This window comes from Trachypithecus francoisi, unplaced genomic scaffold (genome assembly GCF_009764315.1).
Source record: "Trachypithecus francoisi isolate TF-2019V2 unplaced genomic scaffold, Tfra_2.0 Lachesis_group7, whole genome shotgun sequence".
NCBI classification, from domain to species: Eukaryota; Metazoa; Chordata; class Mammalia; order Primates; family Cercopithecidae; genus Trachypithecus; species Trachypithecus francoisi.
The window spans coordinates 10,705,117-10,732,286 of record NW_022681472.1 but is presented as its reverse complement, the minus strand read 5'-3'; the positions used below and the strand labels follow the sequence as shown (position 1 = coordinate 10,732,286).

Sequence of the window (27,170 nt, the reverse complement as noted above, 5' to 3'; positions counted from 1 at the left end):
AAACAAACAAAAAACGGAAGGGAGAATGAACCGTGTCTCAAATTAAGAGACGGCCTATTTACCTCTATGTGAAAATGTAGTCATTAAGAATATTGGGGCCGGGCGCGGTGGCTCACGCCTGTAATCCCAGCACTTTGGGAGGCCGAGGCGGGCAGATGACGAGGTCAGGAGATCGAGACCATCCTGGCTAACACGGTGAAACCCCATCTCTACTAAAAAGTACAAAAAAAATTAGCCGGGCGTGGTGGTGCACGGCTGTCGTCCCAACTACTCGGGAGGCTGAGACAGGAGAATGGCGTGAACCCGGGAGGCGGAGCTTGCAATGAACCGAGATTGCGCCACTACACTCCAGCCCCTGGGACAGAGCGAGACTCTGTCTCAAAAACAAACAAACAAACAAACAAAAAAGAATCTCGGATTTGTGATCTTTGAGCTTGTAACCAAGGTTTTGCAGGGCCAACAGGCTAGCCAGTTCCACATAGAAATGGATCTCGGTTTGGAACTGCTAATGTCATCACCTAGGAAGGCGGGAATCAAATTATTCAGTAGCTACACCCATGCAGATTTTACCTCTGAAGCTGAATAAAAACTCGATTTTTATAAATTGGTTATTACAATGCTGACAATGGTAGTCTCGAGAAATGAAATAAAAGCAGCAACCGTACTCAGACAGATCAGTTGTTCAACAGATGACAGTGACATTATTTTCATTTCCAAACATGTGGATTTGAATCAATTTAAAGCAAGTCTCCACGACCCAGTACCCCATTCTCCGAGCTATGCAAGCCCCCGGGAATATTTTTCTTTTTTTAAAAACAGCGCTTACTGGAAAAAAACAAATGAAGCAGATGAATATTCATAGCGTGAGCAATGAGAAGCAGGTAGCAGGAATTCACTAGCGCTCCACTTCACAGAGGTCTTTCTCTTCAGCCCTGGGCACGTCATGGTACTACTGCTGAACGGAAGTGCTCCTTTTTCACTAACTGATTAATGCTCCCTTGCAGGAGCTTCGTTACAATATTACAAGTCAAGAATTTGCAAGATTAAAGTGTCTGTTGAATCAATTAACTGCAAATCACCTCCAGTAAAGCTTGACAAGCTCCAAGATGTTTCTGTAGAAAAAGAAGGGAATCGATAGCATCAGCAATAGGCACCTTTGCGACAGTGGAGACTGTATTTCCGAGTGACAGCTCACTGCTGCCTTTCTCCCTCTTACAGCAGGAGGGATTTACATCTTTCCACAGAGCTCCAAGCCTCCGATTCAGACCGTGGAAAATGTTTCACCCCAGGCTTTCAAAATATACTTCAGAAATTCATTTCCTTTTTTATGTACAATGCATTAGATAGGTTAATAAGGGAAGTTGAATGTTTTAATTTTTTGAAAGAATGATATAAAATGACAATTATTCCACTAACTGAGAGGTCTCCTTTGGTTATGTTAAGGTGTGTTATTGCTCCCAATTTGAATAGAATAAAAAAATCACAAGGGGCTCAGCAGAAAACCGCAGGTCAAAGGTTCATTGCTAAGTGAATGCAACAGTGCTCAACACACAAAGTGCTCATTTTCCAGACTCACAGTGGTTTGCAATGGGTTCTACTGGTGTGTGATCAAAATAGGAATTTTGATTACAATCATAGAAACCCAAACTATATTTTCAACACATATGGCAGTGTTTTGGAACTTCTTGATGAATTAATCTGAAATAATTAAAAGTGTTGATTTGATACAGGTCCATACCAGAATGCCACTAGAACAGGTAAATTAAATTAGCTTAACCACATCTCCGTCTGATAACATTTGTAGTACTAAATGAAGTAATAATTTGATTAAATCCATTTTAATACAAATTAAGCAACGGAGAAGAGGAGAAGGTCAACAATTTGGTAGATGGAAATATAATAAAAACACAAAACTTTGTATTTTCTGAAATTCTAATAACAGGGTAGATGACATGCTTCAATTATTAGCACAAGAGAAAATTTTGTGTGAGTACTGTGCTGGTAATATTGGCTTAATATTTTGATTAATTAGTTTTGTGGTTGATTTGTTTTGTTAAACAAGATCTTTGCTTAGCAAATATTATATCCGTAACTACATGCTTCTTTTTGTCTGGTCCAATGACTAAAGTAGTAATAATTGTAATAAGGAATGTGGTAATGGTGGCATGAACCTAGAGATCACGGTACCTTGTAACATTTATTAGGTCAACTCTTTTATTAATGCATAATGTGACTCGCCAAGGAATTTGAATTATTCTGTACTCATAAAAGTTAATATGCTTTCTTCTCTCTTTTCTTCTACTCCATGGAGGGTCAATGGGTTTATATATTCCCTGACCAGAATTATTTCACATAAGGAAAATTAGTTATACAAATTAATAGTGATCTTTAACAATCTGCTCCTTACATATGTGGGAAGCCAAGCACTCAGGGCCACATTGCAGGAGAGAATGCAATCGGGTCCAAAGCCAGTGTGGGTTTCCCCAAGGAGCTGGGGCTGACTGTCTTGACTCCTGACTCTTGAAATTGTCATGCAGCACAGTGCTGCTCTTCTGGGCATGGGAGGAAAGGCTTTAGAGCAACAGCTGATGTTTATGTCTGGAAATTTGTTATTCCTAAATAACCAGTATGCTGGAGAAACACAGTAAGTGAAGAATGCTTTCTTGAAAAATCAGAGAAGCCACCTATTGGAAAACTCTTCACTTTGGAGACTCCCCAATTTCATGCCTTTTCTTGAAGTAAATTCTCAAGAATCGCTCCAAAGTTTATCCAAAAATGATTGTTTTCAATCAAATACCATGTGCCAAGAGAGTATTTCAATTTTTTTTGTTGTGTTGTGATATCAGTTTAAAAATATCTAGTGTTGTGGAGAGTCATATAAACAAATTATAAAATTACTTTTTATAAGCAGTCATCCATTATTGATTTTTTTTGTATTCGTATTGTTACTTTATGTTCGTCATCATTATTTTATATGGTAACTGTTTATTGTGAGGCTTACATGCTACACAATGACATTTGGGTCAACAATAGACTGTACATATGACAGCGATCCCATAAGACAATAATACTACATTTTTTACTGTAACTTTTCTGTTTAAATACACAACTACTTACCATGGTGTTACAGTTGCCTACAGTATTCGGTATGGTAGCATGCTGTACAGGTTTGTAGCCTGGGGACAATAGGCTCTACCATATAGCCTAGGAGTATGGTAGGCCCTACCGTCTAAGCTTGTGTAAGCGCACTCCATCACACAATGATGAAATTGCCTGACGATGCATATCTTAGAATGTATCTCCATCCTTAAGTGACACATGACTGTATAGTCTTAGAAAATCTGTGTTTCTTTCTTGCTTCAATATGGAATTAAATATAGATATTGAGAAGAAGTAGTGTGGTAGAGTAGAAAAGAGTAAGAGTTGATGTCAGAAAACTATGATTGTGCTGCTAATAGCTAGACTGTGAGCTGTTCTGATACAACTTTCCTTTTGTGCTTGACTGTACATTGCCTAGCCATAAGAGTTGCAGAGGTCATACCTGTTGAATAAATGACTCAGGGAAAAAATAAAAGTGTAATATGTAATCCTGATGACAAAAATTACCTGTTCTTTTTGGATCTCAGTTGTCTCATCTATAAAATAAAGTGATAAAGCAACACTTAGATTTCTTTTACATGCTTTTTCCTATAAAAATCAGTGACTTCTAATTTTATGTAAATTCATAAAGATCTCTTAAATCAAAGCAGGAAGATAGTTACTTGTATTTTAATATACTACATTCATATTGATCATTGAAGATTTTTTAAAAATAAACACCAGAGTTGAGAAAATTTTTGGTTTATTATCGGCTACCTTTTTAGTATCAGTTCAAACAGCACACACACAGCTAGGCAACAGTATCATTGAATGGGTTACAACTCTGTCATCTTGCAGACCTTCAGACATGCTATATCTAAAGTGAGAAGGGAAAGAACACATCAATTATTGTATAATTCCATTCAACAAATATTTGGTCGACACTTGCAGTATTATTTGCATCTAACACTAAGATAAGTTTCCTAGACTTATATGATTGTTCAAGCTAGTGGTTTAATAATCCTCTAAATATTAAATTTTGTGACCTGCAAGATACTAAATAAAATTTAGGAAAAATTATGGCAGTGAAACAGAATTACCTTATAATTTAAAAACATCATTTCAAAGACTTGTTAGATCCCCTTCCTTCCTTCCTTCCTTCATTCCTTCCTTCCTTCCTTCCTTCCTTCCCTCTGTCTCTCCCTCCCTCTTTCTTTTCTTCTCTTTCTATCTTGTTAAAATGCCAAAGTAAGTAATGGGGTTTAGTTTTTTTTCAGTCTGCTTAATTGGATGAAAACAGCATACACATATAAAATACGAGGGACATGGCATCACGTTAATTTATATTTATCACTTAATTGAATACATAGTAGAGTCATAGGAGGGGGACAGTTGCCTGAAATGGAAGAATAGCATTTATCTGCCTACTATGAGTTAGAGAGTTAAGGTAAAATTTAGTTACAGGTGATAGAGACTTCCATTTCACATCATTGACTGTTACATTTTTAACTGTTCATTTTGAAGGACATCTTCGACTTTTAAGTAAAATTTTCTTGGAAAATTTTGATCATCAGACCATGATTCTGCTTCTTCTGAACACTTGCCAAATCAGGACTAGATTTTGTGGGAAGAGTCACTGGGCTCCCAGAAGTCACAGTTGTTGAAATCTGTGCTCAACCCTCAGCCCCACTGTTTCCTAGCTGTGGGACCTTTGGGCAAATTGCTTGACATCTCCAAGCCAAAGTTTTGTCGTCTGTAAATGGTGCTTAACTCACAGAAGACAGTGAGGACTAAATGAAACCACATAGATACAGTTCTTAGTCCAGCACTACGTACCCAATAAACCATCCATCGTGATGAGCTACTCTCAATATGGGAGATAGAACCGTAAGAAAGTCTATGGGGAAATGAAATAACCAAAAGCAAGATTTGATTTAGGCAGCTTGTTTCTGACTTAGGCCGTCAGTATATTACGAAAATATTTCAAGGACATTGTCATCTCTTGTTTGGCAGAATATAGGCCTCAAGTTTGACTAAAGCTTTACATTTGGGGGCTAGGTCACCGCCTGCTCTCTCTCTCTCTCTCTCTCTCTCTATATATATATATACACATATATAAATGCAAATGGCTGTTTGGCACTTCTTCCGTGTGGCTTTCTGTCGTGAGAGCAGGCTGCTTGCGTGCTAGCCTAATTGCTTCAATTAGCAAAATTAAATGGCTCGTTATGTTTTTATACAATTCCACCCACATTCTGCAGTTTTACTTTAGAATGAGTAATGATACTGTCGAGGGTGTTGATTGATAGTCTTGCCACATGCCCATTTTTAGGACAGCAACTAGACAAGATATATGTCAACACAGAGAACTCTGGAGTGGCGTGATGCTGCCACCCAGGTGCCTATGTGAAGAGGAGAGATGCCACTCGAATGCTCAGGGCATTTCATGGCCTGATACAGGTCCAGACAAGACTCTCAGAAATGGGGGATAGAGTGGAATCACCCATCCTTGGCCATTGTGAAACACTGGAGCATCAGGTGGGAGAAGGAGTGTTAGGAGTCAGAAGCTGACACAAGCGATCATTTTGATTGTTTTCAAAAATGACATTGGATTGCCGAGACAAAGGAACGTTGATCTGCTTCTGTCATTGAAATTATAGGAATGACCACCCCAGTCCTGCTGTGTTTTCACCATGCGCTTCAACCATCCTCTGAGCTATAATCTGAATGACAGTATGAGCTATTTTTAAAAAGGCTTTAAGGAATTCTCCTTAGCAAATAAAAATGCAGGCATCTCATCCAAGCTTTATATAGAAACAGCAATAGCTAATGGCAAAGATATGTGGAAAATGCAAGGGAGCATATATTTAGTCTAGAAAATGGTTCATTAGAAAAAATCTCTGGATTCTTGTCTAAACATTGTGTCAGAACTTGTTTCCATTCAATGGCATTTGGTATATTTAAAAGCAAATGTGTAACCTTACACAATCCTGGTAAGGACAGAAGAGGTTTTCTTTGCTCAGTTCAATCTGTTCAGAGAAAGAAACTTTGAAGTGACACAGAACTATTTTATTCAGCTGTTTAAAAGATGAGATCCTTAAGAAGTGATAAAACTCATTCAAGCTAAGAAGTGCTGAATTATATCTAGGTATTTCCAACTGAAGTTCGTAAGTGTGTTGGTCTTATAGATGGACTGTAAACTTGGGTTGGTTTTGAAAAAGCAGTAGGAAAATGCTTTTTTTCTAAAAAGCTTATGTACACTTTATATGCATAACATACCACTTTATATGCATTCAAAAGCAGTATATACTTTATCCTTTTCATCTCTGTTACTTTAGTTGGAAAGTGTGTGTACATACATATACGTGTACATCTATAATGTACACGTATATGTATGTACACACACACACACTTAAAAAGAACCTATCATTTTTAAAAAACAGCCATTGAGTTTTCAGTTACTCTCATTCACTTTTAATTGGTCTGTGCAATCACTTCCTTTACTCATAGAGCAAAATAAATTGGGCATTTTGAAATTAACCATAAATACTTCATTTTACTTTTATCTTCAGATTATCTTTTGCTAATCCTTGAATTACATATTCTTGCCATGTCAGTAAGAGAATTTATTATATTTGTTGGGTTAACAGCGTTTATCATAAATGAGTAGTAACTAAGTGTCTGTAAAGTCAATGTTACTGAACTAGACAGTACATAGTTAAGTAAATAAGCAAAAAGGATTTAAAGGACATAGTCATTTTGGGAGACCAAACTTTGACTTACACGGAAAAATTATTTCCTTTTCTTTCACACAAACAAAGTGTCACTATGGTTAAGATACACACACACGCATTATATATATTCATTAAACATGGTTTCATATTTAGAAATGCAAGTTTAAAAGTAAAACAAATTACAATGTTATTCCTTTAGAAAATTTCCTGATCCTATGCAAAAAGTGAGTAAGAGCAGATCTCCCTCTTAAATGGAATCAAAGTGGACTCAGACTTGGAAAGGAGGCTGCAGATAAGGCATGCACCATTTCCAATTTTTTTCCTTTGGGATTCTCCAGTTACTGTCTGTGGAGGGTTTAATGGCAGACTGAAAAGGAAATGTTAGAATTAAAATATAAATACAAAAATTAAACTTTGTTTCTTTGTACATTGACGATGTCTCTTTAAATCTGAATACTTTAAACTCTCTGTTATCTGTGCATCTAGAAAACGAGTAAAAGTTGTTATCACCACAACAGTCTGGTGGCAGTGTATTGCTTCCTGAATCATGGAAGCGAGGCTAAATCATGATTTACCTCTAGAGTAAGTTGTTTTGCTCTTGTAACCTTTTGAAAGGTTATAATTCATCATATCGTGGATATGTTCTTTCCTTAACAAGAATTCATGCCGAATTAAAACATCATAATCTCCAAGTATGTCGGATAACAGAGTATTTACAGTATTTGGGAAATCACTGAAAAATTCAACCTTCTTACATTCTCCTGACTGCCAATCTCACCTCCAAGTCAAAGCACAGTACATCGTTTTTAATTGACATAGTATTCATTCTGACTCTTAACATGTTGAATGAGAGACCAAGTTGAGAAATAACTTAGAACTTACATGATTGAAGCATGATGGGGCCTGTTGGGTTTGTGTTGATTGATTGACTCTATTAGATTGTAATCTGTGATTTACTCATAGAATCAAAGGTATAGTTCAACTGAGAAACTCAATTTCCAAAGATCATCAGTTAAAAGTTGTCTTGGAAACAACGAAGCTAATAACTCAAGGTTCTGCACAAAAGTGAAGAATTTGCCAAAATCATCATTTTTTTTCCTTCTACAATGGGGGGTGGAATGTTTTCACCATGTGCTGACAACAAGAGCCTTTTCCTGGGCCTTTACTGGTGACTAGGTAATCTTTCCACATCCCAACAAAAGATTATATTTTTTAGTGGAAATCTTGCTTGGAGGATCAAATCCTGGAGTACTAGGAAGTATGTCTACTTATAAAAATTGTCTATTTTTAAAAAAAAAATTGATTTGGGGCTTTGTACCAAAAGAAGTCCTAGGTTGAGCCCTCTGTTACTTCCTGTGATGTCATTGTGGGGACACAGTCTCTGGATGACACACCCATTACAGGTGGTGGCTAGAGAACTGGACTACTTTATGTGAATTAGTCCAAATCACCAAATAATTAAGTTAAACTTTTTTTCTTTTTCTTTTTTAGTGGTTTGACTAATACTTAATCTATCAGTTGGGTTAATATAAAACCAGGGAAGGAAGTTTAAGACATCTTCCACTGTGGTCAGGTTTGTTATAATGGATGGATGAAAGTAATCATTTACATCTTTGATTTCCTGGGAAACATTGGCCAGTCTTGACAAGCCCTTTCTATTTAAGCTGATTCTCTCTTCACCTGATATTCTGATAGCACCCCTGGCCAGGTTTCTGGGGGCACCAACTTGCAAAGTAGGGTGATCTTGCAAAAGACAAATGTTTTCAATCTGCTGAGGCAGGCTGATGGAATTTGTGGACCAGGTTCTGACATCCCAAGTAATTATGACGCTTAAAGTATTTTAAACGATTCCAGGTCTATAAAAAAAGTGATGCTGCCTATGTGTATACCCTATATTTTTTATTACAAAAATATTGAAATAATCCATGAGTTATTCCACTCTGCACCAACTATAAAAAAATACTATCAAAGTTTGACCGGCACTTTTAATGCAACGAAAAGCACCATGACCAAGGACACTGAGAACAGAAAGCGGGGAACGTTTACTTGCTGTACGGAGGTATTTAAAACCCAGAAGCTTGTTGTAAGAGTGCGACTTTACAGATGATTCAAATACAAATCTTAGCTGGATATAGTGATAAGCCCTCTATCAGTTCAGAAGGGTTTTTTCATAGCATATTCATTGCATCTGTCTGCTCATACTTACTAAAAAGTGTCCCAAAGCCTCTAAAAGGCATATCACTTTGACCTTGGATTGCGGGGAGCAAAAGTCTGTACACAATGGAGAACTTGATTGCTTGTTCTCTTTCCTGCTTTTAGGGGGCTCATGCCAATCATTCTCAGTTGTTTGGGGCTTCCACGTCAGTCCTGTGGTTGGATGGTGTTTGGCACTAGAAAGGAGTGGCATGGCGTCTTCCAGAGTCGGCGTCTGCCTGTTGTCACACAGAGCCACTCATTCTGCGTCTGGAAACAGATCCGGTTGCAGCCCATTCCTCTGGTTCGTGCAGCACTGCCGTTATGTCCCAATAGGCGCTGCACATGCCTGGGAATCAGATTCTCATTTTGCCTTTTTCCCCACTTCCTCTTTGTGTACCTATTACATTTTTGCAATTGAATACTGAATCATGATTACTATTTAATTTACATCATAAAGTTATTGAGCTCCTTGGTCTTGTCGAAAGCCGTACATGGGCTGCATAGGATTTCTGTCAAAAAGGATCTTCACAACAGAAAATTTAAAATATAAAACAAATCCTGAAATGTGTAGAAAATGAACCATTCCATCAATGCTAACACATGTGTAAACAACATTTGGGTTTGCTGTCCATTGGATAGGATTTTCACACGTGGTATGGATTTCCAAATGAGAAAATGGTTTATGAATTCTTTTCTAAGCAATACTATTTTTTTTTTTTCTTGAGGGATACTTCTCTCTTTCTTTGTTTTTATATTCCTGCAGGAATCAGAGCTTTGCATCAAGAAAAGTCACCTAAGCTTTTTTGACAGAGGACTGGTGTTAGTGTGTGTATGTGTTTATGACTGAATCTATTTTTATGGAAAGATCAGTTAACACCATCAAGACACCCTAATGATTGGAGGCAAAATTTTCCATAATAATAGTACCCTCTGGTGGGTGCACCCAAGACCGTGCAGGAGGAGTTTGGTAGCAATGGAGAGTCCTACTAAGCCAGCGTCATTCTTTCAGGTGGAGTCAGAGACTCTCGGGTGCAGCTGCTTTGGAAGGAGACCAGCTGCCCCCAGCCAACAGGATCAAATGATAATGGTGATGACGGTCACACTAGGAACTTCACAGCTCACTGCCCTGCTCTAGGATGAAGTGTCATTATGGCCACAGCCCTGCTGTCATCCCTTCATCTGTATGTTGTGGGTCCTGCAACTCCTTTTGCTTTATAAAGTGGTTTCGTACTCCAATCGCTCCTGAATAAGGGCATCATCTTTGTACTGCAGCCTTGGAGGAGATGGGGAACATTCAAAAGCTAAAATAGCCTTTCGGAGGCTTCGGTCCAAAACATGCCTCTCCCATGCTGGGTACCTATTCCTGAACAAGTCAATTTTAATGACTGATTCTTCAATCCGTGGTGGGCGAGATGATGGGGTGGATGGGGCAGTGGGTCTCACCTGAAAGACAGGTACACACCCATCCCGCTCTGCGAATTTCTGATCACGCTCGCTAACAACACTGCGGTTGTTTGGGATGGACCGTAGGGTGCTTGTGGCCATGTCTGGGGGCAAAGTGAAGGCAGCGGCTGGGTCCTCACAAGCACAGCTTGGTGACTGCCCAAATCTGGGTCCATTGGGATGAAAGAAGGCATAATACATCAGCATAAAAACAACGCCAGTTAAAAAGCTGCTGAACACCACACACAGCGCTGGAATGGCAAATGCGTCTGCAATCTGGGGAGCCTTATAGAGGTACCAGAGGGCACTCAAGGCTGTATTTTCCAAAAGGATCACAAAATAGTAAATGAATAGCCTGCAGCGTGTCCTGCCTTCCTTGACATTGAACCAACTGAAGATGTAGATAATCCCCACCACCATGTCGAACACAATCTCTTCCCATTTGGTGATACAGAATTCTGTCTCACAGTGGACGATCCAGAAGGTCATGATGCACCAGTGAAGGACGATGAAGATCCCAAAGTACAGCTGGAAAACCGAGGCAAAGAGGGCAAACGTGATGACCCTGGCGGCGATGGTGAAGAAGTGCCAGCAGAACTGGATGATGACCGCCATGTAGCTGATGGGCTTCTTGTCATCTCGAGAGTCCCGGAGGGCCTTCTGATAGGAGGCCAAGGCCCAGGCCAGGGACACCAGGGAGGCTGCCGCTGTGAAACCTACAAAGGCAAACAGGAAGACAGTCTGTCAAAAATCAGTTGCAGCAATACCTCCTGGAAGTCACACAGAGCTGGGGGCTTGGGGAAGGCTGGCTTTGACCTCAGCAAAGGCTCTTAATTTCTTTTTTTTTTTAGACAGAGTCTAGCTCTGTTGCCCAGAGCGATCTTGGCTCACTGCCAGCTCCACCTCTCCGCTTCACCCCATTCTCTTGCTTCAGCCTCCGCAGTAGCTGGGACTACAGGCGCCCACCACCACGCCCGGCTAATTTTTTATACTTTTAGTAGAGAAGGGTTTTCACCGTGTTAGCCAGAATTTTCTTTGGGTTTTAACTCGGATAGGGATCCTCGTATCTGTCCTCTCTAAGGCTCACCCATATGGAGAAGTCATGAAGCTAATAGGAATGCTCCTCAAACCCAGCATGGGTGTGAGGCCTGGAAATGGAGTGGAGTTTAACTGTCTGTATTTGGTGTAAATGGACTAAGGAGGTAGTTCTGTGAAGTGGGAAAATAACCATGGACCGGAGGCTGTTGGACCTGGGTTGCTATTTTAACTTTGCCACTTACTACCCTCATGTCCTGGGACTATTGTTAAAACAGGTGTCCTCATTTTTAAAGTGGGTGATCTCCAAACCTCCCTGTCAGCTTTGTGATTCCATGATTGAAGGGGATATGTAATCACAGGAAACCAGGGACTAGCTAGTTTATCTTTCTGCTTGGAAGCAGGATTAAATGTAGCTTATGCACAAAAGACAGTTTATGCGTTCTTGGAAATAAAAGGTGTCTGTACAACATCCTTGGCAATGTTTCTTGTGATACCTGGTGCACAGTTTGTCCTAGTGCAATCTGGCCCTCTTCCTACAGCTTTCATCTGTTCCTCACTGCCTTTCCCATAACAGAAGACATGTTCGCTCCCTGTCTTCCATCTCTTAGCCCTTCATAGACTAAAGATTATACTGAAATTATTTTTCAGTCACTTCTCTTATTTTATCATTTTATTGGCCCCATTTGGTTGGTATTCCCTCTAAAAGTAGGCTTCCAAATGTTACAAATCTTTTTTTTTTTTTTTTTTTGAGACGGAGTCTTGCTCTGTCGCCCAGGCTGGAGTGCAGTGGCAGGATCTGGGCTCACTGCAAGCTCCGCCTCCCAGGTTCACGCCATTCTCCTGCCTCAGCCTCCGAGTAGTTGTGACTACAGGCGCCCACCACCACGCCCGGCTAATTGTTTTTGTATTTTTTAGTGGAGACAGGGTTTCACCGTATTAGCCATGATGGTGTCAATCTCCTGACCTCGTGATCAGCCCACCTCGGCCTCCCAAAGTGCTGGGATTACAGGCATCCGCCACTGTGCCTGGCCAAAAGTCATTTTTGTTGTTTTCCTCGACCCTTGTTCCACGTCCTATGTGGCACAGTTCATCTCTATGGTCCAGATGTGGCCACGGCTCACCTAAAAACACACTGGCCTCCTTTAGGAGAGGGCTTTTATGGGAAATTCCTCTTTGTCACGGAAACGGTATGCCGATCTGCATCGCAGCTGGCTTCCTTAATGAGCTGAACCAAGACTCACCAAGACTAAGAATGCTCTCATCTGTTTTAAAGTCCGGCTGGCTTTTTCTTCACCAAATCTATTATTAATCATAACCAGGCCCCATTAAAACCTTTCTCTTCTTTTGGAAATAATAGAAGATATGTTGATTGCCAAGAGCTTATAATGGAATTGGTATTTTTATTCAAAAATATTTTTTATAGAGAAGAGCTGTTGTCTATGATCCTTGAAAAATGAAAAGGAAGTACTCTTGTGGAAAAAGGCCACACGAATTGACAGAAATACACTTAACCCCAATAATTATTTCTGATACATCCTCCTTGAATAAGGTAAACTCCAAAGAACAATTATTGATAAGGAAAATATTTTCCAAGAGCCATTTCTCGTATTTCCTCCCAATAAAGCCAGCAGAACAACTAGACATGCTACACTAGGACCTTCAGGCTTTTCCTTTCTTTTCTTTTTCTGGTTAGCACAAAAATCTTTAATTGCTGTAAGTCACAGGCAGCTGTGGCGCTATTTATAGGTCAGAGACCAGTATACAAAGGAGTTTCTGATAATTTAATTTCTAAGCAACAGAAAACACCGACATCAATTATAAAACTAATTCTGGAGTGAAAAGAGGGGGAAGTAGAAAAAGTTTAAAAAATGACAAAAGAAGGTGAGAGAAATGCGAAATAAAAGGTAATGGGATAATGACTATGCGAACGTCTTTATTATCAATTGGGGATCTAAGAACAAAAGGTTGTGCCGTTTTAATTTCTACGCCTTTGTAGGGTATAGAAGCCGCTCATATCGCTCTCCTTATGTGTACCATTTGCAAACGTGTAGCTTCTCACTAGACTGTGCTCCCTTTGTGGTTTTAAGCGGGGCGCCCAGCTCGGTTTCTGCCCAGGAATGCCCCTCCTCTTCCTGCACACTGGCCTCCTTCAGCACAACTGGGGCACAGCGCCGCCTTCAGGAAGATAACTGCATCGCCGGCCAGGCTCGCGCCAACCAAAGCGGCGTTGTCCACGGAATGGTCAGAATGGTTCTACCAGTGTGCTCAGGAAGACGTTACTCAAAGCCGCTTTGGTTGGCGGGAGCCTGACCAAAGTGCTAGGATTTTAGGCATGAGCCGCCGTGCTGGGCCTTCCTTTGATGATTATTTACTTTTTCGTATGTTTAACAATTGATTTTTATAAGACAAATATATGCTGAACAGAAAATATGGGGTCATATTCAAGTTAAGACCCTTACAACTTCACAAATTCACAACTGCCACAGAACACTTAGTTCTTTTGCTCTTTATACAAATAATACAAGCTCAGTTTTTTCCAATGCCAAGGTAGACTTCCTCAGCAAGGCACGGCCTTATTCCTAGAGTTCTCTGGAGCTTCTGATGTGCAGTGGCACAGTGCTGGAACACAGAACTCTGAGCACTCCTTTAGCTATTAATGTGTATTTTAAGTTGTTATTTGAAAATAATTTCAAACTTACAGAAAAATTGTAAGAATAGAAATATTATATTGAACATCTATATTTCATTTGCCCCAATTGTCAACTGACTTTATCATTGCCCTCTCTCTATCTCTGTCTCTCTCTCTCACCCATTTGTGATTAAATGCATACATTATGGTCCTTTACCCTAAAATATACCAGTGTTTATTTCCTATGAATAGGGATATTCTCTTACATAACCATATACAGTTATCAACTTCAATCAATTTAACATTGATACACTACTTTCAAAAAATCCACTATCAGTATTCTGGTTTCACCAATTGACATAAACAATGTCCATTCCAAAATTTTTCTCCCCATACAGGATAAAGTCTAGAATCAGGTACTACATTTAATTGTTGTATTAATTTAGTTTCCTTTAACCTGGAATATTTCCAAATGCTTTCTTTGCCTTTATGACACTGACATTGTTTGAAGAGTATGGTACTTGAAAATAAGAAAAAAAAGAAAAAAAAGGTGTTCCTCATTTTGGGTTTACCTTCTGCTTCTTCATGGTTACATTCCCAGGCAGGAATATATAAGTGACGTTGAACAATGTATTTTTTCAGCATCATCAATATACTAAAATATGAAGATTCCTTCAGTGGCTCCAGGAAAAAATATATAAGGTCTGTCGGTCTTTTCTTTCAAAATAATGAATAGTATATCACTCATGAAAACTTGCTTCTAAGATCGAACTATAAAAACAGCTACAGGGGACTAAAAGGGATTATATATTATTTCTTAAAATGTGAAAATAGGTGATAAGACCTTAAAGCTTACCTATTGCAATAATCTTATTTTATAGAAAAGAAATTGAGTTTCACTTTGAGAGGTTATCTTCCCTCTCTCCTGCCTCCCATTTATCTTGGGTGAAAATTGTCCTTCTCCAAAGTGAACCTCCTGCCTCCTAAACAAGGGTGCTAACAGTTAAGCTGCCTTTCTCTGGATTCCATCTCTTCCTCTATAAGAGTACCTTCCCCAGATCTTACAAACAGGTAACGAGCCTCCTTTATCCCAGGAAACACCATTCGTGGGATTTTTTTTCTCTCTCCTCTTCTTTATTTCAGATGTGTGTCCTGTTTTCCCTCCTGTTGTTTCTTGTTCCCCCATTTGGTCTGGTTGTCCTTTAGCTACTGCCATTGCTTGGGATGCAGTCCTCAGTCCTCTTTCCATCTCAGCCTTTCTCTGGGTGACCTCACTCACTCCGTGCCTTGAACCCAGCAGAGAGCAAATGCCCATCTGGACTCCCAGCCTTTCTGAGCCCCAGAACTGTATGTCTGACCGTGAGACCTGAAACCCCATGGGCCTACGATGAAATACCTGGACGCAATCTGGCTGTAGGTGACAACATTTGCTTTCCCGTGTAAAGAACACAATTCTTCTTCCCTTTATCCCTCCTGTTGCTAGTGTAATGCCCTTCTCGGAATGAGAGGGAACATGAATTTCCAGATAGGTGGCCACAGTTCTAAGAAAAGGATTTTATCTGCAGCTTGACTGAAATGCCATGTCCAAAGTCATCCAAATCCATGTGTTCATAATGCAGACCATTTTGGGTCATTGTTTCTGTCACTGAAATGAGTCAGGCTGATCAGGATGTCTTTGCTTTCTTACTGTATCACAGTCTGACTAATCAATCTGACTTTGAATACAACAGTTCAATGACCATAAAGTTGGTATGACAGTTTATTCCATCATTTTGAACTGATTATCAAATGGATATGTATATACAGAGATTCCTTTTTTTTTTTTGATTAAGGGTGGTAAAGGAATTTGGAAATATTATAATCCAAGAGTTTTCATTTTGAAACTCTAGACTAGGAGATAGCTACTTTTAGCCCTTCAGATTTGTGCATCTGAATTATTGTAGACACTGCTGAGTAAGCCAGAGGCTAGTTTCTCAGAGGATGTCTAAGATACGTGTCCATTTTAAATAAAGATTTTTCAGAATAAGGGTTATGGGTCTAACACTAGCTCACTAGCGAATTAGCATTTCCAGGGGAACTGACAGAAATCAATATGATGTAGTCCAAGCGAACAGCAAAAGTTTTGAATTTCTTCCATCTTCTTTTTGCTTCTCATGGGTGTATGTTCCCTTTAGGGCGTCTCTCTTCATGTCCTTGTTTTCCTCCCCTTCCTTCCCCTCCTCCCCTCCTTTAACTCTACTCTCCCCTATTTCCTTTTCTTATCGAACGTAGTGCGGAATTAAATTATTTAAAAAATAGTTGTATTAGGTGAACCCAGGAGGTGGAGCTTGCAGTGAGCCGAGATCGCGCCACTGCACTCCAGCCTGAGTGACAGAGTGAGACTTTGTCTCAAAAAAAAAAAAAAGTTGCATTAATGACGTTTGGTGTTCCCCAAATCTAACTCCACATATGTTCTTAAAACACAAGTAAAGCTCAGAATAAGAAAGGAAGGTACTCTATTTAAATGCCAGTTGTCTGCTCTAACTATTCTTTTCTTTACCTTTGCTCTGATTCCTGTGGCTGTGCTCCAAATTCAGATTCGATTTCAAGGCTTCCCACAGCGCCCATTAAAAGGACTCAACATCACTAACCTCTGCTTTTCATCACAAGTAAATTGCTTTCCTATAACCTGCCTCTAATTTGTGTCTAAAAGCAGTTTGAATGAGAGAGGTAGAGAATTCTTTGTATTAGGATTATAAAAAATGATAGCTTAGAGTATGGTTGATAGCAGGTGTGTGTGGTGGGCAGAAACTCTATCATCTCAACTTATGCATTATTTCCTGTAGGAAATAATGTATAAAGGGTTAACGTCGGTTGTAAAACTCCCCTTGAAAACATTATAATCTGAGTCCCTTTGATTTTGAAACCTCTAGACTAGGAGGGGGCTATCTCTGGCCCCCAAATGTAAATTGGTTCTCTCCACAGACATGTTTCCATACCAGGTACCCCTTCCTGTTTTTAAGAGCATGGATCCCGGTTTATTATTATGCTTCATTATGTGCTTGTTTAATTATTGTATTTCTCACTACCGGGGGTCTTTCAGGTCGGGATAAATACCTGTTTATCCTCCTGTCCCCTTGAGCATTGCAAACTGCTTAACATATATTCAGAATTGGCACTTAGAGGGAAAAGAAGGAGGAACAGAAGGAAAAAAAAGAAAGAGTATTCCAAATGTAGAGCCAGAACCACAGAGAGAATGAAGTGTTCAAAAGATTTGCACGATTCTTCGTTGTTCCTCTCTTCTGCTTTTTTAAAATTTCAGTTTGAGCTGCAAATGCCAAATCACTGTGTCATAAAATCTGAACTCCTGTTGTGTTGTTTGTGGTCTGGGTGTAAACAAGAATTCTTGGAAATCCCCAGAGCATGCTTCGTAGGATGTACAGCCTAATTCCCTAGATGGAAGAGGCTCAACAAATTAACCAAGTGCTTGAATTCTTTGATTCTTCCACAGAGAGGATGAGCCTGTCATTTTCTTTCTCCTTAAGGAGGCCATAACCTTCCCCGGCGACAGGCAAGCCGAAGTTTGCATTCTTAGAGAAACTTCTGGTCACTGGCACACATTCACAGCTAAATTGCAGCTGGTGAGAAGGCCTCTTTTTTTTTTTTTTTTGTTCTAACTTAAAAATTTACTATCGTGAACATTTACAAACATACAAAAAAAGCAGAGAGAATAATACAACAAATGGACCCTACATGCTGAATCAGCTAAAGAGCTCTCATTGAATTCTCCCTTTCTCTTTATTTCCAGAGCCAGAAGAGCTGTGCTGATGGCTGGGACTCTCTCAGGACAGCTGGGAAGGCCCGACCTGGCAGCTCCCTGGGCCCACCGGAGCTCTCCCGCCTTGTCTTGTACCTGTCTCTCTGTCTCGCCTTGTCTTGTACCTGCCTCTCTGTCTCGCCTTGTCTTGTACCTGCCTCTCTGTGCTCCAGGCACACTGCCATCTCTCTGTTTCTCAAATGCTATGTAAAGCCGCATTCTCTTCCCACAGATAGAAAATGCTGTGCTCTCCCTTGGAAAGCCGCTCTCTCCAATTAATTCCCACGCATTCCTCAGTTTTCAGATGAAGCATCATTCATTCCTTCAGGAAACCTTTTCTAACCCCTAACACCCTTCATTGGTCCTCACATACCCTGGCATGCCTGCTTTAGCTCTATATCTGTGCAGGTCCTGATGGATGTGACCCCAGGAGGGAGGGTGTGCAGCCCATGGCTCACCATGGTATCCCCAGCACCCGTCACTCTGCTTGCCTATTAACTTCTTAAATTAGTGCATTTTCCCCTCTCATTAAAAAAAAAAAAAACTTTAATTTTTTCATTTGTATATACTGACAGAGCACAAGTACAGCTTTCTTGTGTGCATATGTTGTGCTGTGGTAAAGTCTGGGCCTCTATGTGTACCCATCACTCAAATGGTAAACATTGTGCCTGAGAGGTCATTTTTCAGCCCTCACCCCCCTCCACTCTCCCACATTTTAGAGTCTCCAATGTCTATTATTCCACTCCATATGTCCACATGTACCCATTGTTTAGCTCCCACATGTGAGTGAGAACATGTGGTATTTGACTTCCTGTTTGAGTTATTGCACTTAGGATAGTGGCCCCCAGTTCCATCTATATTGCTGCAAAAAATATGATTTCAGTCTTTTTTATGCCTGCATGATGTTTCCATGGTGTACCTGTACCATGTATTTTTTTTTAATCCAATCCTCCTCTAACGGACACTTCGGCTGACTCCATGTTTTTGCGATGAGAATAGTGCCATGATCAATACACAAGTGCAGATGTCTTTTCAGTATAATTCTTTCCTTCCCTTTGGGTATGTACCCAGTATTGAGATTGCTGGATGGAATGATAGTTCTAATCTTAGTTGTTTGAGAAATCTCCATACTGTTTTCTGTAAAGGTTGTACTGATTTACATTCCCACCAACAGTGTATAAGCATCCCCTTTTCTCCACATCCTTGTCAACATCTGCTGTTTTTTTGACTTTTTAATGAATGAGTACATTTGCCCTACAGTAGCTATTCTCATATCATTTTTCTGTCTTCCCAACATCATTGCAAACATCTTGACTTCCCTTTTTCTCTCCCCATTTCTTCATGCTTTCTGTTGGTTTCAACATTTTTAGAGGATATTTAAAGTATATTCTCACAAGTAGTTTTAAGAATGGACGATTTACAACATAACCCTACTACAGAGGTGAGATGATCACATGATCATTCATTACACATGTATCTTCTCCTCACACTCTCACCATAATTTTTTCCCCTAAAGGCATAGTTTCTAAACAAACCAACCGACTAACAAATACAATACTGAAATTTAGATGGCAGTATAATATTGATTTCTTGTAGTCAAGAAATTTTATAGTTTCTTTAGTGCATGTAAGGCTCATAATCATAGACAAATTAAGAAGGAACAAGCATTTGTTGGGCCCTTGCTTTGTCCACAGTGATATGTTAGGCAACTACAGCCTTTGTGCAATTTAAATGTCATAATAACACTTTGAGGCAAGTATTGTTTTTTTGCAAACAGGGAAACAGAACCAAAGAGAGGTTAAAAGACTTGCCCACACTCATGTAATTAGCAAGGAGAACAGGCATCAGAAGTCCTGCTTCCAAAACTCTGTCCTCCACAATGGATTGGTATGGTTACCTTCACCAACAACCGGAGCATGAGACTCACAAGTGCAGGGAGGTCTCAAATCTCCCACAGTTCACACTCACGGGGTACATGGCAGGCTATGGAGGACCCTGGAGGTCTTTAACTCTTGCCCCCTCTTTAGGTATCTGCTCCCTAATGGGCTTCCCTCACACCAACTCCTGCAGGCCTTATAGCAACCATATTGGTGCCAAGGTCAAAGGATCCGTTTTGGATTCTTTTCACAAAATGGATCACAGGCACAAGCACCTGGGCTTTCCTCCTCTTTGCACTTTCTGATTTAAAAGAGGCCTCCTAGTCTTCTTGGGTTTTTGCCTGAGGAAAGTCAGTTCCATATTTGAGTTGAATCATATGATCTAAGAGTAGCAGGTCACAAAATGAATATCCAGAGCCAGAATGGCTTCCCATTTCTGTAGTGTGTTTAGAACTTGTCTTTTAGTTACAAGTATGAGAGCAGTTGATCCTCTTGGCTGGAATCATAGCTAATTAACCTAGTTGAAGTAAGGTAATAATTGAAAAAAAAAAAAGGTGACACCTTCTGTGTTCAGATCTTTGCTGAGCGCAGTGAAGGGAAGGAAGGTAATACAAGCTCCACCGGGTCTAGGGCTTTCTCAGTATCCCTGCACTGAAGACTTTTTGTCTCTGTTTTAAACCTTGTAATAGTTCTGATTAGAAATACTTAAATGCAATCTGCACGTTGTGCACATGTACCCTAGAACTTAAAGTATAATTAAAAAAATATTTAAATGCTTTAATATGTTTAGTTTTGGTAGGGATATACTTTCTTTTGGTAATCCATTTGGAGGATTTCTACTTCTTTGCAAGGCAAATTGTAAGGCTGCTGAGGAGGTGATAAGGAAAACAATGAATTCAAATTAAAAAAAGTTTTAATATAGAAAGAGTTGAAGGAAGTTGTTGGGAGAAGCAAAGTGTCTCTCCTCCTTCTTGACAAATATGGAAGATTATTTCCTTCTGGTTGGGAAAACACATCTCAGATTATCTCACATAGCTCCATTTCATTATAAAATTTAGTTTTTTATTAAAATTTCTCAAGAAGACAAATAGTTTAAGTGTGGGAAATTGAAACTATCTAAACAATATTTTCTTTGAGAAAAAAATTCTGTAAATGGGAGAAAGCAAGAAGACCCTCTTCTTTGTTCAGTACTACATATTGCATGATTAATTTTACACTAAAAATAAAATGATGATAAAATAAGTAACCTGAGATGCTCAAAAGAATTAAGCTTTTGTTTAGAGTAAGTTTATTTTCCATCCCACTTTAAAAAAAAAAGATACTGCATGATTTTTTTGTTTGTTTGTTTTTTGTAGCTTTTCTACTTTCGGGGGCAGGTGAGAAATGAAAAGGGAAACACAGATGGAGACAGGAAGACAAACTGTATCCCTTTCTTACCTGTCCATGAATGACATGGCTAGAAAACAGCAAGGTTAATCCGCATTTAAAGATCCCAGCATGCTTTGGGAGGCTGAGGCGGGCGGATCACTTGAGGTCAGGAGTTCCAGATCAGTCTGGCCAACACGGTGAAACCCCGTCTCTACTAAAAATACAAAATTAGCCTGGTGTGATGGCACATGCCTGTAATCCCAGCTACTCGGGAGGCTGAGGCAGGAGCATCGCTTGAACCTGGGAGGCAGTGGTTGCAGTGAGCTGAGATCAGGCCATTGCACTCCAGCCTGAGCAACAAGAGTGAGCAAGACTCCTTTTCAAAAAAAAAAAAAAGAATCCCAGCATGTAGCAAGCATGCATTGCTGTGTGTCTGACTTTTTTCTCATTTATTTCTCACAGCACTACTTCTTCAATGTAAATATTTTGCCCATTTTACAGATGAAAAAACTGAGGGTTAGAGAAGTGAAATAATCTTACCCAGAGGGGGCACACTTTTTCTGTAGAGGCCCAGATATATATTTTGGGCTTTGTCGGCCATGTGGGTCTCTGTCACAAGCATTTGGCCTGGCCGTTGTTGACAGAACACAGCCATAAATACTTAAACAGATGAAAAAATAGGAGGTGGGCCGGATGCGGCCCATGGGCCTCAGTTTTCTGGCCCCTCACTCACTTCACTGGTGGATACATTTCTAACACATAACAGAAGTAGCATTTATACCCACATTTTTCTTACTTTGAAGTCCTTACACTTTTTCTTCTATGCATCGAAACATTTTAGGCCAATTGTGAAACCTGATAACTTAAGCCTTTTTAGATGGTTACAGTGTGGGCATAGGTCGTGCTGTCTGCACGAAAGCCCAGAGGCACAGTGGCCAGCCAAACAACCGAACAAACCTACGGAACCTCCTGGTGTCAGCACGTCTTGTACACAAGGTGGATTCTGGACATGAATAAACCTCTTGAAAAGGGACTCTTTCCACCTGTAGGTATCTGTTAAGGACCACAGATGCTATACCTCAATACACTTCCTGATCATTTCTAGGACAACAGGCAGGCACTTGTAGGGTGAACAGGTATGATAGGTTCAGGCTGGTCACCTGGGCACTTCATTCTGCCCCTATTTGTGGGAAGGGCAGTTCCTTCACCCAGCCTCGCCCCCGACCATGCTGGCCAAAGCCTCTGAGATGGAAATTTAGCTGTTCCTTCTTCCCAGATGTCCCTAAGGTGCCTTTGTAGTCTGCCATGCATGTGAATTCCATGGCCCACATGCCACAAAGCATCCGCGAGCATCACCAATATTGACAGTTACTGGCCTATTTAGGGGAATGTGTAATGAGTGCATCCCTGGGAGAGTGAGTCTGCATCCCTGGGGTCTATAATCAAGTGTGAATTCTAATGAGAACTACTGTCCACTCACCGACATTCAGAGTTTTTCATGCTTCGAGGATTTGGAAGGGGGCCCAGATACGAGAAATGGTGACACACTGCCTCACCCTGGGACCAGGGTAAATGGAACTAAGGAGCACAAGACATGCTTTGCAGCAGGTGTTGGGGTAGGTGGCACAAGTAGAGGTGGTGCTGGCGTGGGATGTTCGTGATCACACAAGGTGGCACCAATATTTGCATTTGTGAACACTGAGACCTGCAGCCCTTTTCTGGTAAGAGAGCTGGGAGTCTGCTTAAACGGGACTCTGCCTACCTGGTAGAGAGGAAGGCAGAAAGAACGCCTGTGGTGGGAGAGTTTCCCAAGGAGAGACCCCAGAGAGAACACACTGGCGTGCCCATCCATGGAGGGGTGCATTGGGAGCTGTGTTCCAGTGACCTGCGGGTTGCACTCAGAAGGCCCAGACTCAGATCCTCCCCACTTTTTCTTCCTCTCTCCATCCCTCTCTCAATTCTTTCCTCTTATAAATGTTTATTGAACACCTACTAAGTGCCAGGCACTAAGGACACAAACATCGTTCCCTAGAGGAACTGAAAAATCAGCATGGAAGACAGACATATATTTTCAACACACATATTTACAGGATGGTGAGCAGAGTGTAGAGAAGAGAGAACCTGTGCACTAAGGCTTGGTCCAGGAGGGGAAAGGCAGCTCAAGAAGAGACAGTCACAGGCCAAAGCTTGCAGGTGTGGCTGCGGCTGGCCTGGGTATGTCTGAGGCAGGGCTGAGGAGGGCTGACCAGAGGAGGCAGGAGGCTGTGGTCATGATATCCCAGACAAAGGGACTCGGGCCTCAACCTGAGGCAGTGGCACCTCCGGCAGCCACCTGGCAAGGCACGTGTAGGATCCCTGAGTGGGCAGAGTGCGCCAGAGGGAAGGGGACCTTCCAGACAGAGGTGGGAGGTATCTCAATACTTGGGCAAAGATGGCAGTGAGGGTGGGAAGCAACTTCTGTGGAGCTCTAGAGGATGCAGAGGCCATTCCTGGAGCTGCGTGCCTCTGGGTGAGTCACGTGACCTCACTCATTTTTCATGGATTTGAGTGAGTGAGAATCAGTGACACAGTGTGTCCGTTAGAGCACTTTATGAACAGAAACGTTTCTCTATAAATATAATTGGCCATTCTGAACCCTAGCTTTGCTTGTAGTTTTGCCCTCCCCATCCCACTCTCACTCTGGAGCTTTTCAATGTCCTGGGATTGAAGGAAATTTTATTGGAGGAAGTTGGTTTGAATAGAATAGCATGACAGAGAAAGAATACAATAAAAGGTACAAGCTACAGAGTAAATTTTTTTTTCTTCCTTAGAGGTATAAAATAAATGCTTTTGACAGGATAATATTTTTAAAAATCATCTCAAAGTATGAGGAAAAATACTGGCCATTAATTACCTGTGTAGAATGTGTGCTTAATATTATTGGCTTAAAGGCCTATGCAATAGAGGCCACTTTGTTGGAAAAAAGGAAGGGCCAAGTCGAAGCTGTTCTAGGATTTGCAGAGAAGTCTGAGACAGAAGCAGGTTTTAGCGGCTTCATTCCTCAGGATTTTCCTGAATTGTGTACAAGAAAGGAGGGCATGGCCCAGCTCATAATATAGGGTCTCCATTTGTGGCGATTCCTCCCGAAGCTGAAAAGGAGGCAGAAAGGGAAGGACCTGGGGGCAAGGGGCTGGTTGGAGGAAGGCAGAAGGTAGAGGGAATGCCTGTCCAAACCCTTCTGAGGTTCTGGGACCCCAGTGGACACTTCCTTTTTCTGCTTTTGATTGCTTGTTTCCTGGCTTCATTCCGCAAATAATTTCTGGCAGAAATGGATGCCCTTTAAAAATATCTCACCTTTTACACACAGTAGCTTTCTCTAAGGATTTCACTGTAGAATTGGTTCCTTGGCCTGTGGGGTTCAGGGGGAGCAGGAAAAGGGCTTTTTCTGTGTGTCTGGGGTGGGGAGAGACTGGAACCATGGCTTCTGTCCTATTTTCCAGGGTCCCACCCATTAGGTTGCTTCATTTTTACTCTATCAATAAAAAGAACATGGCTTGCTGCTGGGACCACTTAATAATGCAGCAATAAATTGTGCTTTCAAGCCCAGCAATGCCTTTCTAGGTGATTTACAAAACATGGCTCAATACCCTGAGGACATGTGTGGTAGCATTCTCTGCTCTAACAGTTGGACTGACTCGACCGGCTCAGAGGAAGTCCACCGGGTGAGGACCCCAAGGGCTCAGAAGTGGCCCAGCCTTCTCAGTCGCCCTTCCCATCGCAGGGCACGGGACCTGGGCCATCGCTCCTGCAACACTTAGGGCATCATGTGGCATGCTCCTTTACACGCTGTCTCTGGGAGATGCTCAGGGCTTTTGAAAAAGGAAGGAGTTTTTTCCTGGGGAAGACAGACTATGAGAGCATCTAATATTATGATGAAGATCACCTTGGAGAGGAGAGTAACTCACTGCTGTGTTTTGGGAGCAGCAGCTGGATCTGAGCTGACACACTTTAGGATTTAGGATCAGATATGGGGTGGGAGGGGGCCACATTGGGAGCCCTGCAAGGCTTTGGGAGAGTGGACTCCTCTTCATTCCCATCTGCCCATCCCTGAGTTGAGGACCCCATCAGGTGCAGCCTCCTATCTGGCCTCCTGGTCCCCCTTCTTTAGTTTGTAATTAAAATGAACTGTCTATGATGGAAATCTGATCAAATATCTCCCCAGCTGAAAACCCTTCAAGGACTCCCTATTTATGTCCCCACAAGATCAATGACATGCCAAGTCCTTCCAGAATTGCGCCCTCCCTGCTTCTCCCTGACTTTCTGCCTGGAAACCCTCTTCCTCTCTCTCCTGGTCTCAGGGTCTCCTTTCTCCACCCCACCTGGGGGACTCCTGGGATCCCGGCTCAGGAAGCCCCTTTGTCCGTTTCCATCCGCTCCTTCGCCCAGGCCTTCTGCAGGGCCTTCTTGCAGCATTGACCTTCCCACAGCATTGACCTTCCCTGAGGACTCAGCTTGTGGGTGTCTCTCCTGCCCCAGGAGGGGAGACACAGGGGCCATTCTGCCTGCTGGGTGGGGGCACATCACTTGAAGCCCAAGTAGGTTCTGCTCTTAACTCCAAGGACTGTGCTGGGAGTAGGGGAGAGAGAGACTGTGGAAGTGCTTCGTAAACCGCGGAGTTTTACAAATACTAGGTATTACCTCCATCATTCAGAAAACAAGTCCAGAGGAAAGAACCTCACGGTCTTGGTTACCCAGGAGCACTATGAACTTTCTTTTAGAAAATCTCTGGCTGTGAGAGATGCCTTCCTTGCCAAAAGGACAGATGATCAGACCTATCAAGGATCCTTCTGGTCTAGGGTTCTCAGAGTATGAAATGGCTGGCACTTTGGCAGCCTTCAGAAACTTGGTGTGTGATAACCAGCTTCCAGGTTCAAGAGTACCAAGGTCAGTCCAGCCAATCTTTTCTAGTATAACCTTATTTTTAGAGAAAAATAAGTCTTTCACCAGCTTATGTGAATTACTTCCATATTTATCATGGATGATGATAGAGAGATTCTTCCCCATACACACTCCTAGGAATAGGAGTCACCTTTTAGCAGACCTGCCCAATTTTGAGGTGCTCTATTAATTACTGTATTTTTTAAATAACAAAATTCTGTTTGGGAAGGCCTATATACTTGAAATGACCTAAATCATGGCAAGTTTGGGCTGATTATAGAGATTTACTGACAGAACCAGTGAAACAAAGAAGGACAAGATGGAAACAAAAAAGGAAGTACAGAAACTTAATTCAGTTTAAGAAGCATTCCTGGAAATATGAGTTCACAATTAAGTTTTGGATCTTACAAATCAACCTCTTAAAGCAACATAGTGAGTAGTTCTGAAGATCATAAATGGCAAGAAAGAACCTAGGTTAGGTGTTGTCTCTAGTAAATGCCTCACACACCTGTTCAGAGCAGTGCTGCGTCTTCAACAGGCAGCGGAGGACAGAGGCGGTGCTCCCCAACTATGCCTTCTAGAAGACTAAAAAATGATGATGAAGGAAAGAAGTAAACTTTTTCAATCCATATATTATTTGATTCGTATTTGTGACTCAGTTAATGAGTCAAATAGTATACGTTAACATTCAGCCATTTCATCTCCAGTTCCAAAAGTTTATGTACTTAAGTTGGCTTCAAAATTGTTTTATATATTCTCCTTTCATTGGAAAAATGGAGGGTTGCTTTATACTAAGAATTACCTCAAAGTCAAGTCAGTACATGAATCCTGTGTCCCAGGCAGTCTGTAGCCTGAGTTCAGCGACCCTGATGAATAAGCAGCAATGACTCCATTCGCTTTTGATATTGTTGTGGTCTTTTCTGATTTCTTTATGCTCAGTTGTTCAATTCACTAAACACTTACTGAATGCCCACCTTGGGTTGCCACAGACTAGCCCCTGGGAATGCTGAGGGCCTCCACCTCCTTCTCTCTTGAACCTCTTGTGTTCTCTGAACTATACCTGGGTCTAGACCTCAATCATCCTTCCAGGCTGACAA

At 41.2% G+C, this 27,170-nt stretch overlaps 1 protein-coding gene across 1 annotated transcript in view; it reads right to left on the bottom strand.

The window, feature by feature from the left end:
• Nucleotides 1-812: 812 nt before the first annotated feature.
• The window catches only part of XKR4 (XK related 4), a 433,210-nt gene continuing 406,852 nt past the window's right edge, over nucleotides 813-27,170 (bottom strand). The window contains exons 3-4 of the mRNA XM_033202505.1: nucleotides 7,692-11,164; nucleotides 813-1,112 (exon numbers count right to left, since the gene is read on the bottom strand). Coding sequence (XP_033058396.1) covers nucleotides 10,218-11,164 — 947 coding nt within the window. The 3' untranslated portion in view covers nucleotides 813-1,112; nucleotides 7,692-10,217. The remainder of the gene's footprint in view (nucleotides 1,113-7,691; nucleotides 11,165-27,170) is intronic.